Source organism: Trichechus manatus, unplaced genomic scaffold (genome assembly GCF_000243295.1).
Source record: "Trichechus manatus latirostris isolate Lorelei unplaced genomic scaffold, TriManLat1.0 scaffold00040, whole genome shotgun sequence".
Taxonomy (NCBI): Eukaryota; Metazoa; Chordata; class Mammalia; order Sirenia; family Trichechidae; genus Trichechus; species Trichechus manatus.
In genome coordinates this window covers 7,012,295-7,025,566 of record NW_004443976.1, presented here as the reverse complement: position 1 = coordinate 7,025,566, position 13,272 = coordinate 7,012,295, and the positions used below count along the sequence as shown (strand labels likewise).

Sequence of the window (13,272 nt, the reverse complement as noted above, 5' to 3'; positions counted from 1 at the left end):
CTGGTCTGCTCAAGTCACTTTAGGTGGGTCCACCTGGAGGACCAAGGGGTACTGGTGCTGAGGCCTGGTCTGACCACTGACTGCCCTTCAGAGGACGAGAACTGTGGGACACAGGAGCTATGCCGCAGTTCTTTTTAAGTGCCTCTTCCTTTGATTTTCAGTACATCGATGCTGAGCTGCCTCCAGAGTCTCCCTATCTCTATGGCCTCCACCCAAACGCTGAGATTGGCTTCCTGACCCAGACGTCAGAGAATCTCTTCTGCACGGTGCTGGAGCTGCAGCCTCAGGACAGCCACACTGGAGAAGGAGCAGGGGCCACGAGAGAAGAAAAGGTGCATCATTCTGGAAGCCCAGGGATGGTGGGTGGAGACCTTGTCGTGGCCGCTTTGGCACCTGTGCTTCCTTAGTACAGAGTGGGTCCAGCCTGGAGATGCTGCCCTTCCCTCAGGCAGCTCACCACACTAGCCATCTGCTTTGTGTCATAGCAGGTCCCTGCTGTGTAGGTTGGCACCTTGCTTTGCCAGTCCACCCCAAGTCAGCTTTTATTTAGTTCCACAGGTTTGTCCGCCAAGGCGAACAAAGGGCAGGACTAGTTTGGGAATCTCAGAACTGACTCCATGACTCCAAAATCTAAGTAGTGATGGGTGGGGAGCTGCTGCCAAACACCTCCACCCACATTCTACCAACTAGATGTTTGTTTTGATCAGGCACACTCCTTTTTCTTTTTAATGTACTTTAGATGAAGGTTTACAGAACAAATAGTTTCTCATTAAACAGTACACATATTGTTTTATGACAATGGTTAACAACCTCACAACATGTCGACACTGTCCCTTTTCAACCTTGAGTTCCCTATTACCAGCTTTCCTGTCCCCTCCTGCCTTCTAGTCCTTGTCCTTGGACTGATGTGCCCTATTAGTCTCCCATTAGTTTTATGGGGCTGTCTAATCTTTGGCTGAAGGGTGAACCTCGGGAGTGACTTCATTACTGAGCTAAAAGGGTGTCTGGGGGCCATACTCTCGGGGTTTCTCCAGTCTCTGTCATGCCAGTAAATCTGGTCTTTTTTTGTGAGTTAGAATTTTGTTCTACATTTTTCTCTAGCTCTGTCCAGGACCCTCTGTTGTGATCCCGGTCAGAGCAGTCAGGGGTGGTAGCCGGGCACCATCTAGTTGTACTGGACGCAGTCTGGTGGAGGCCGTGGTAGTTGTGGTCCATTAGTCCTTTGGACTAATCTTTTCCTTGTATCCTGTTCTCTTCATTCTCCCTTGCTCCCAAAGGGGTGAGACCAGTGGAGTATCTTAGGTGGCTGCTCACAGGCTTTTAAGACCCCAGACACTACTCACCAAGGTAGAATGTAGAACATTTTCTTTATAAGCTGTGTTATGCCGATTGAACTAAATGTTCCCGGAGACCATGGTCTCCACATCCCTCTGCCTAGAAATTCAGTCCCTCAGAGAGTTTGGCTGTGTCTATGGAACTTCCATGACCTTTCCTTGTACAAGTTGTGCTGGCTTCCCCAGTAATGTGTACTGTCTTACCCTTCACCAAAGTTGCCACTTATCTATTGTCTATTTAGTCCCCCCATCTCTCGTAACCAACAAAGATTGTTTCTTTTTCTGTATAAACTTATTCATGAGTTTTTACAGTAAAGGTCTCATACAATATTTGTGCTTTTGTGATTGACTTATTTCACTCAGCATAATGTCCTCCAGTTTCATCCATGTTATGAGATGCTTCACAGATTCATCATTGTTCTTTATCATTGCATAATACTCCATTGTGTGTATGTACCATAGTTTGTTTATGCATTCATCTGTTGATGGGCATCTAGGTTATTTCCATCTTTTTGCTATTGTGAACATGGGTGTGCATATGTCTATTTGTGTGACGGCTCTTACTTCTCTAGGATATATTCCTAGGAGTGGGATTTCTGGAACATATAGTACCTCTATTTCTAGCTTTCTAAGGAAGCACCATATCGTTTTCCAAAATGGTTGTATCATTTTTCATTCCCACCAGCAGAGGCACACTCCTTTTTAATGAAAATACCTTCTCTTTGTGCAAATGACCTTTGGTCAGTCTCTTAACACACAGCTAAGTACTACTAAGCCCCGAGCTTCTTGAAATTTCAGGAAGGTGGAGGGGAGTTATGGAGCAGAAAGTCCGACTAGGGTGAGGTGTGGGTTTCAGGACAACCGGAAGGTAATTTGAAGGCTCTGCTCCTGGTGTGGGGGTAGCAGAGGCAGAAAAGGAGGGAGTACCAAAGTAAAACTTGTCTGTGAAAATTTTCCCAAAACTAATTCAACTTCCGAGAGATTTACCTCCACTCCCTGCTTCCACCCCACAGTCCTACATGGATTTCTTTCACTAGAGTTCTTTGGGTTTACAAGGAAACATCCTTGGAAGATTAAGGGTTGGGAAGCCTGAGTGGTAAGCAAACTTTCAGGCTGCAGTGACTGATTTTAGGAAAGCAATCTAATTAATATTAAAGGCGTTGGACTTTCATTTAAGGTATGGAGTCGTGTCATTAAAAGAGTAGTTCTCAAATTTTAATATGCCAGAGAATGAGCTAGGGAGCCTGAAACTCTGCAGCTTACGTGCAGGAATTTGCACCCTAGTGATTTTGATGCGAGTGACCATACTTTGAGAAAGCTGCTGTAAATCACATTACTCGGCCTATTCCACTAGTTGATTTATAAGATATAATTTGAGAATATAGGAAGGAGAAAAATTTATGTTATCCAGAATCCAAACCACCCAGAATGAAAAGTGTTCCTAGCTCTAAAAATGAAAAAGGCTGCGACTATATAAATAATAGTCCCTGGGTGGCATAAATGGTTAAGCGCGTGACTACTAGCCACCAAAAGGTTGGCGGTTTTGACCCTCCCAGAAGTGCCCCTAAAGACAGGCCCGGCGATCTGCATCTGAAAGGTCACAGCCTTGAAAAGCCTACGGAGCAGTTCCACTCTGCACATGTGGGGTCACCATGAGTCAGAATTGATTTGATGGCAACTAACAACAGCAGCACATAAATAATAGACTTAGGATTCTCTAGTCAGGGTTCAAAGAATCTTCTAGTTCTTGTCATTTCCTTATCCCTTTCTCCAACTAACTCAAGAAGGGTATGTGTGTGTATGAGAGAGAGATTCAGGAATGATACTCACTGTGGTCACTTGCCATGCAGGACACTTACTTTGTAGGACACCAGCAAGTATACAGGTAATTAGATGCATGTCAGATAGTGCAGTATCCAGGTGCTCAGCCCTGACAGTCTGTTTCTCACATAGCTCACATGTTCTCATGAGCTATGTTCCTTCGTATTCACACAACTCAAGAGAGGGGCAAAGAGCCAAAGCCCAGAGAGTATTTGTTGTTAAGTTCAAATGACCCAGAGTTGCACACTCCACATACACTCACCAACTATTAGCTCAAACATATTCACATGTCCCCATCTATATGGAAGGGAAGCTGGGAAATGTAGTCTATAGCTGGGAAGCCATGCACCCAGGAAAAAGAGAGAACAGTTGCTGGGGAAGAGGCAACTAGCAGTCTGTCCCAGTCTTCAACCCAAGCTTGGATTTTCTTTCCAGGAAATCAGGTACTCATTTGATGATCTGAGTCTGAACTGCTGCATGGCCCCAAATCCCTCTTTTTGGAAGATGAATCTGCGACCAGTCAGGATGGCTACCTCTTCCTGGGTTGTACACCCTTCCTTTCTTCCTTGATGAGGAGGTAGTTGGCCTACCCCATTTGCCCTCAGTACTGGATTTCTTTAGGGTTGAATAACTGGCTAGTCATTTGGAGAGAAATTAAGCAGGTTCCCTCACTCTTCATATTTCAAATGGTTCAAACATTTAAATGTAAAACATAAAAAGTACTGGAAGAAAATTTAGGTGGATGTTTTTATGATCTTACGAAGAGGAAGGACTTACAAAACCTTTTCTAAAAAAAGTTAGAAACTGTTAAGAAAAAGATTGACAAATTCAACTGCTTAAAAAATTTTAAAACACTTGCAACAAACAAAAAAACATCATGAACAAAGACAAACTACGAGAACCTATTTGCAAACACAGCTATTTGCAAACACAGATACTGGGCAGTAGGTAGATTTTGTTAGTATACAAAGAGTTCTTACATATGGAAAAAAGGAGGAGGGGGCGGGAAACGAGAAATTCACATAATAAATATGAATAGCTAATAAAAATAGTAAAAGATTCTTAACATCACTCATAACTAAATGAAGTTAGTGAAATATTTTTCACCTAATGGTCAAGATTTTAAAGTATGATAATATCCATTGGCAAGAGTGTAAGAAAGCAGTCACTCTCATCTCTGTTGGTAGAGGTTTAAATCATAGAACAATCAGACAATAGCTACTAAAATTAAAAAAGTTCATTTTTTTACTCATAATTATATTTCTAGGAATTCAAACAATGGAAACACTCAGAAGTGCCCAGATATTATGTATATTTATATGTATTTATTGCAGGATTGCTTATAGTAGTAAGAAATGGTCAACAAACCAAATATCCATCAATAGGCGACTAACTCTATTGAGTATGTTAAAAAAGGATAAGCCAAATCCGTATGTATTAACAAAGGAATGCGTCTAAGATTTATTTTTTTTAAAAATGAAAAAAGCAAGCTGGGAAAGCTGTGTGTAGCATGATCCCATTAGTGATGAAAGAGGAGAGAGAGAGGGAAAAAGAAAAGAAAGAAGAAAGGAAGAGAGGGAGAAAAGGAGGGAGAAAAGAAAGAAGGGAGAGAGAAAACTGGGTGGCTGGATGGGTGGATAGATGGCTGACTGGCTGGATTGATGGATGGGTGGATAGATGGATGGGTGGATGGCTGGATGGGTGGATGGCTGGATGGGTGGATAGATGGATGGGTGGATGGCTGGCTGGATGGATGGGTGGATGGGTGGATAGGTGGATGGGTGGATGATGGATGATGGATGGAGTTGTAGACACTCACAAACATCCGCAGGAATATAAACCAAAAAAATTAAGTTATACTGTTTCTTTTCTTTTTCTGTCTTTGTGGAAAAGAGGCAAGATTGAGGGAACATTTTGCTTCTAATATAATATGTATCTGTAATGTTTAGATTTTTTATGGTAAGCATTTGCTACTTTTCCAATAAGGGGGAAAGAAAAGAAGTGTTCGCTTATGGGAATAAAGTGGATTGCATTCCTTGAAACCCACGCCTCCCATGTGAAGGGGTCTTTGGGGTTCCCTGAGCCAAAAAGGGTGCTGTGTATGTCTGTGGACCTGCTCCCTTCCCGAGTGGTCCTCCTTTCCTTGGGCCTGGTCAGTGACAGAGCAGACCTCTGCCTACCCACATTTGATGCATTTGGAACAACAGCTTCAGACTATCTTTTCATCCTTTTGTGAGTAATGTCCAAATGGCAACTCACTGATACAGGGCTGTTTCTTCAGATTCAACTCCAAAGACAGAAATATGATATAATTTCAGCCATTTGTCTTCTACTCTAGCAGCCACTTTCAGGTACCATTAAAATCCCATTCCAGTTTTTGCTATGATAGCACTGCAAACCCATTTGTAACGGGGTGATGGGTTTTTACTTCCTTTTTTCTAACATCAGCTCTTTTCCTGGAGAATGTATTATCTGTTAACAATACAAGATGAATATTAATAATCCTTTACATTTAGATAGCTTTCTAGCTAACAGATGCTGCCACATTCATCAGCTCCTTTGATTTGATCTTCATAACCCTAGGAGTTGGGGGAGAGGAGGCAGGTGGGAGAAGATGCTCTGGGGAATTTTTGGAGATGAGAAAATTGAGGCCTATGGGACTTGTTTAATTCACAAGGTGAATATGTAACAACTGCATTAATTCAGGGTTCTTTGGTTGCAAGCAACAGACAGGCATAGTGGTTAAGTGCTATGGCTGCTAACCAAAAGGTGGGCAGTTTGAATCCAGGAGGCGCTCCTTGGAAACCCTATGGGGCAGTTCTTCTCTGTCCTGTAGGGTTGCTATGAGTCAGAATCGACTCGACGGCAATGAGTTTCTTTGGTTTAGGCAAGAAATATCTTGCTCTATCAAAGGGATCACCTAAGAAAGGACACAGACCACAGTGGCTCTAGGGTCCCAAGGAGGAAGAACAGTAAACAGTCCTTTCAGGCACTTCCATCCTGTCAGTGCTCCAACCACTTTCTGTCGTTGAGTTCCAGGCATGAAATTCAAATATTAAAATGCCAGGGAAAAATGTTCTTACTGGCCTTACTTGGGTGAAAGGAGAGCTGAGCACTGTGACTGACTATCCCACAGAACGATATGGGGGAGGTAATTTCACAGACCAGTTGCCAGTTGAGTCAAATCAGTTCCAACTCATGGCGACCACATGTGTGTCAGAGTAGAACTGTGCTCCATAGGTTTTCTTTTTTTTGTTTATTTTATTGTTGTACTTTAAGTGAAAGTTCATAAGTCAAGTTAGTCTCTCATACAAAAATTTATACATACATTGTTATGTGACTCTAATTGCTCTCCCCATACTATGACAGCACACTCCTCCTTTCCACCCCTGATTTCCCATGTCCCTTCAACCAGCTCCTGACCCTCTCTGCCTTCTCATCTCACCTTCGGACAGGAGCTGCCCATTTAGTCTCATGTATCTACTTGAGCTAAGAAGCACACTCTTCACGAGTATCATTTTATGTCCCATAGTCCAGTCTAACCTTTGTCTGAAGAGTTGGCCTCAGGAATGGTTTCAGTTCTAGGCTAACAGAGAGTCCAGGGGCCATGTCTTCTGGGGTCCCTCCAGTCTCAGTCAGGCCACCAAGTCTGGTCTTTTTACTAGAATTTGAGTTCTGCACCCTACTTTTCTCCTGCTCCATCAGGGACTCTCTTGTGTTCCCTGTCAGGGCAGTCATTGGTGGTAGCTGGGCACCATCTAGTTTTTCTGTTCTCAGGCTGATGCAGTCTCTGGTTTACGTGGCCCTTTCTGTCTCTTGAGCTAATACTTTCCTTGTGTCTTTGGTGTTCTTCATTCTCCTTTACTCCTGGTGGGTTGGGACCAATTGATACATCTTAGATGGCTGCTCGCTAGCTTTTAAGACCTCAGAAGCCACACTCCAAAGTAGGATGCAGAACATTTTCTTAATAAACTTTGTTATGCCAATCCATAGTGTTTTCAATGGCTGATTTTTCAGAAGTAGATCGCCAGACCTTTCTTCCAAGGTATCTCTGGGTGGACTCAAACTGCCAATCTTTTGGTTAGCAGCAAAGCAATAAACCATGTGGTGGTTCAGTGGGAGAATTCTCTCCACTTGGGAGACCTGGGTTCTATTCCTGGCCAGTGCACCTCATGCAAAGCCACCACCAACCTGTCAGTGGCGGCTTGCATGTTGCTATGATGAACAGGTTTCAGCAGTACTTCCAGACTAAGAGAGACTAGGAAGAAAGGCCTAGCAATCTACTTCTGAAAACAAGCCAGTGAAAACCCTGTTGATCACAATGGTCCAATCCAAAACCAATCATGGGGTGGCCCAGGACCAGGCACTATTTTTGTTATGCATGTTGTTGCACAACATTTTCCCAAAAGGAGATAAGGAGCCTGTTACTAGAAGAAGGGGAAATAGATGATGAACAGACAGAACTAACAGATGTCGACCATATGAGTCCAGAGCTCAGTTCTCATGACTCCAGAAAGGGCTGGCACTCACACTTACTCACTTGCTCTCTCTCTCTACCTCCTTCCACCCCTCTCTGATCAACACTTGTTGTATTTTTCTTTCTTTGCTGAAGACCCCCCCGGGCTTACTCATTTACTCCAAAGTGTCAGTCTCAGCCTCCAAGTGCTCGCACAAAAGTAACCCAGTATCTTCTGCCTCAATTCCGATTTCCAGTAGAGAGACAGACCCTGGTTGTTCTAGCTCCCCTGGTCTAATTAGCTGACAGTGTGTGTGGGAAAAGAGGTCAAGGGTTGGGGAGGAAGCTTCATGATAGATGGGGATGCCTCTTTCAGAATCTGAGGATAGAAATAAAATCTCTGTATAGCTTTGTGGAAACTCAGACCTGACTATATCTATTCATCACTGCTGCTCATTGCTTGAGCCAAAGTGGCCATTCCAGGCCCAAGTCTATACTAATTTTCAGAGTTTGATTCTCACAGCTAACTGGCTCAGTCTCTGAGCTTTTCAACTCCCAATTCCTGGAGAGACATCTGTATTTCTCTTCTCAAGCTGTTCAAGCAAGTCCTAGGGAGTTTCCCAGCCTATAGGGAGGCCATCGTGTGGACGGTCCTCAGCCCCTGACCCAGCTGGCCTCAGTAGTCAGGCAGGAGGATGGACAGGTGATGTGGGTGGAGGGACAGCAGGTGAGAGGTGATTGGCATCTCTAGTGCCATACTGCAAGGAAGTGTAGTCTTCTGGAGAATTAGAGCCTCTTCTTACCCTGTGTTTTCTGTTGGGGCAGGTCAAGGCCCTCCTGGAAGAAATCCTGGAGCGGGTAACACACGAGTTTAACATCCCAGAGCTGATGGTCAAAGTGGAGGAGCGCACCCCCTACATCGTGGTGGCCTTCCAGGAGTGTGAACGGATGAACATCCTCACCACAGAGATCAAGCGCTCCCTCAGGGAGCTGGACCTGGGCTTAAAGGTGGGTGAGGTTTGGGGGGGAGAGGCATGAACAGAAGACACAGCTGGACCTCCCTAAGGAGATAGGGGGACCTGGGAGTTAGAAAGCAGTTGTCTTACAGCAATCTGAATGGCCCAGGAGCTGGGCCCCCTAGAAACCAAATCTAGCTGGGCTACAAGGAGCCTAAGACACAGGACTCTTAGAAGCCTGAAGTTGGGGTGAATGGGCCAAGCCTGACTGAGAAAGTTGGTCCAAGGATTTGAGATGCCCCAGTAGACTGTGCTCTGACTGCCAAGCAAGAGAGAAGTTTTAACAGCCTGGTATCTTTAAGGACATAGATGATGTTGCTTTCGTGGGAAGCAGAGGTGTGTGCTGGTTAAAAGCACAGGTTTTAGCTTTACCACTTCTTCTCTCTGTGATCCTAAAGTTACTTAAATCTCACTGTGTCTTAGTTTCTTCACTTGTAAAATGAGGGTAGTAATCCTACTTCACTGGGTTTTTACAAGGATGACAAATTGATTTACACAGGAGTTTTAGGGCAATGCCTACATGTAAGCACCCGAAAGTATTAGCGGATATTATTATTATTATTGGAGCCCTTGGCTTGGGCTCCAGATGTGCTTGGTCACTAACAGAAAGGTTGGAAGTTCAAGTCCACCCAGAAGTGCGTTGGAAGAAAGGCCTGGTGATCTAATTCTGAAAAATCAGCTACTGAAAACCCTATGGAGGGATTCTGGGAAGAGGGCAGCATAAACAGACCATCGATCTGACCCTCCCCCAGAAATACAACTAGAAATAACAAGGAAATGGTGCTTGGCGGCTTTGAGGGACTGAATGAGAGAGCAGAGGAAAGCAGCTTGGAACTGCAGACAGGCAAGAATCAATGAATCAACAAGTCACATACAGTAGGAAAATCGCTTCTCCCACCATCCCTGCCCCTCCCCCAGCCATGTGGGCCACCAGCTGCTGTGAACAGGGGTAGAGGCCCCAGAAAAAGAACTTGCTTCTCTAACCACCACACCCCCTTCCTGTACAAAGAGGCAGGACCCCACGTTTCTGCTCTAAAATCAACAAGGCAGAGCTCTCTGGGGATCCGTTTGGAGCATGCCAGCACCATTCCCACCAGGACACCATCAGCTGCAAGCCAGCTGTGAATTGCTACAGAAGGCCTCTGCAGTGTAGTCTGCTCTCTGCCTGACTCCCTGCACACGTCATAGCTCAAGCCTCTGAAACCAACAGGACAGACCTCCCTGGGGGTCAGTTTGGGTCTGCCTGCTCCCCTTTCTGGTTAGCATGGAGGACTGCTGACTAAGGCTGCTGTGTGTTAGGAAGTAGGCATCTTGAGTGGAGGCTACATACTGTGGAGCAGGCTCTGACAGCAACAAGGTAGACCTCCCTGGGGGTCTTTTTGGAGTGTGATGAACCTTCCCCCACCTAATAACTGTTGGTTGCTGGATAGATACACACTCCTACAGAAGGTTCCCTACAGTGGAGCTAGGAGGAGGGTCACCTAAGCGGAGACTGCGCCCTCCCCCTCAGCCATCACAGGGGCATTGGGGTCCTGAAACCAAGACAGATTTCTCAGAGGTCCTTCTGGGGAGTGCCGGCCCCTCTCCCTCCTAAAACAGAGGAGGTCAGCCTGTGCTTCCCCTGAATGCCAGATCAGATATAAGCAGCCCCCAGAGAGCAATAAAGGAAGCCTCAGGCAAAACTGGAAGGTAACACCCTGCTCCTAAGGGGGCTTGCTGGATGTGAGTTTTCCGACTGAAAAATGTGGTTGCAGAAACAGAGAAAGGAAGGGATTAAGAGAGAGGGGGACTGCGCCCCCTGGTGGACAGACTGATTACTACACAATCTGTAGTATCTCGCCTGAGTAGTGGTGCCAGCTGGAGGACAGATTAACCACAGCATGTTCTCTGGTGTGTTTGGGAGGATTGGAAGTTGAAAACTGAAATCTGGAACTTTCAAATCCTAATTAAAAGAGGGAGGTCGAAGGAGCTATCATAGAGAGGGAGAGGAAACAGTAAACAAAGGCCGAAGGCTCTGCCAACCTAAGAGTTTTTTGCATAAAGTTGTGCGGGCAAAAGTACCAAATACTGGGGAGAACTGAGAAAGTTAACACCCTCAAAAATTACAATGCCCCCCCAAAAAAATCACAGGCTTCACAAAGAACAGATAAGCAATGGCTTATCCAGATGAACATGACAAAGGGAGTGAAAGCGTATCTAGGGATGACTAAATAATGAAAAAATAGAAGAATATAATACAACATTAAACATAATTAAAGAACTATGGGAAAGCATAAAGAGCCAAAAGAAATAAGGAAAATAATGGAAGAACAAAATGATATCTAAAAAGAGAGATATTGCAACAGAAAGGGAAAAATAACTTAAATGAGAAACACAATAGAAGGACTTACCAACAGATTTAAACAGACAGAAGACAGGATCAGCGAATTAGAGGATAAGATAGTTAAAATTACAGAGGCTGAAGATTAACAAAAACAGAGGCTCAAGAAGGCTGAGCACAGTTTAATGGAATTATGGGACAAGAGACTTAATATATGCATCATGAAAATTCCAGAAGAAGATGAAAGACAGAGAGGGATAGAAAGAACATTTGAAGAAATAATGACAGAAAATTTCCCCAGTCTAACAAAGGACATGAATCTACAAAACCAAGAAGGTCAAAGAACCCCAAGCAGGATAAATCCAAAGAGAGCTACACCAAGACACATCATAGTTAGGCTCTGAAAAATTAAAGATAAAGAGAGAATCCTGAAAGCAGTGAGAGAGAAGCAAACAGTCATATACAAAAGATCCTCAATAAGATGAAGTGCCGATTTCTCCTCAGAAACATTGGAGGCCAGAAGTCAGTGGAATATATTATAGTGCTTAAAGAAAAAAAATGTCAGCCAAGAATACTATACCCAGCAAAACTATCCTTCAAGAATGAGGGTGAAATTAAAACATTCCCAGACAAACAGAAGCTGATAGAGTTCATGTCCACCAAACCAGTCCTACCAAAAATATTAATGGGAGTTCTGTAGATGGAAGAGAAAAGACACTAGAAAGAGATTCAAAGCTATACATTAAAAAAAAAAGATCCTTAATAAAAGGGGTCATGGACAAGCATAAGGGCTAGTAATAAGGTATTCATGTTTGATAATTCTAATTGTTTTGTTCTTCATTTTTTAATAACAAATATATAAAAAGCAAAAATAAAATTATGTTACAGGGCACATGAAATATGAAGACATAATTAGTGACAACAACAACAAAAAGAGGAGAAGAATAGTACAGATATAGAATTTCTTATGTTACTGAAGTTAAGTTGGTATCAACTTACCCTAGAATGTTATAAATACAAGCCATTAAATGTAATATTCCTGGTAACCACTAAGAAAATATCTAAAAGCATACACAAAAGAAAAGGAGAAGGGAACCAAAATGGATCACTACACTAAACCAACAAAACACAAAAACAAACAGTAGTAAAGGACAAAGACAAAGAAGGCTAAGACCCAGAAAAAAATAATAACAAAATGGCAGAAGTAAGTCACTTCTTAACTGTAATTACAGTGACTATAAATGGACTAAATGCTCTAATCAAAAGGCAGAATGGATAAAAATAACATGATCCAACTATATGTTGTTTACAAGAGACACATCTTAGAACCAAGAACACAAATAGGTTGAAAGTGAAAGGATAGAAAAAAATATTCCATGTAAATAATAACCAAAAGAGAGCTGGGATGTCAATCTTAATGTTAGACAAAGTAGACTTTAAGACAAAAATCTGTTGTAAGAGATAAAGATGGACATTATATTAATAAAGAAAAGTTAACAATCATAAATACATATGAACCCAATATTGGAGCACCTAAATATATAAAGCAAACACTGAAAAAATTGAAAGGAGAAATAGATAGCACTACAATAATAGTTGGAGACTTCAATACACCACTTTCAATATTGGACAGAACATCTAGGAAGAAGAGCAACAAGGAAACAAAGCACCTGAATGACACTATAAACCAACTAGACTTAACAGACTTATATATAACACTCCACTCAACAACAGCACAGTATACATTCTACTCCAGTGCACATGGATCGTTCTCCAGGATAGACCACAGGTTAGGTCATAAAGTAAGTCTTGATGAATTTTAAAATATTTAAATTATACAAAGTATTTTTTCTGATCACAACGGAGTCAAGCTAGAAATCAATAACAAACAAAAAAAACTGGAAAATACACAAACATATGGAAATTACACAACACACTATCAAATTACCAGTGGGTCAGGGAACAAATCAAAAGAGAATTCACAAACTTCTTAGAGTCAAATGAAAATGAAAGCACAATATACCAAAACTTATTGGATGCAGCAAAGGCAGTACTCAGAAGGAAACTTACAGCACTAAATGCCTACGTGAAAAAAGAAGAAAGATCTCAAATCAACAGCCTAACTGAACAACTCAAGGAACTAGAAAGAGAAGAGCAAACTAAGCCTAAATCTACTAGAAGAAAGGAAATAACAAAGATTGGAGGAGAAATAAATAAAATCAAAAGCAGAAAAATAGAAGGAATCAATAAAACCAGAAGTTGGTTCTTTGAAAAGATCAGAAATTGACAAACCTTCAATACTGGGGAAACCAGCACAGCTTTTAC

General features: G+C 42.7%; 1 protein-coding gene across 1 annotated transcript in view; it reads left to right on the top strand.

Annotated features, from left to right (window-relative positions):
* The window catches only part of DNAH9 (dynein axonemal heavy chain 9), a 450,622-nt gene that overhangs the window by 406,968 nt on the left and 30,382 nt on the right, over positions 1-13,272 (top strand). Inside the window, exons 65-66 of the mRNA XM_012555448.1 lie at positions 154-332; positions 8,437-8,619. Of these exons, the coding sequence (XP_012410902.1) occupies positions 154-332; positions 8,437-8,619 (362 nt within the window). The remainder of the gene's footprint in view (positions 1-153; positions 333-8,436; positions 8,620-13,272) is intronic.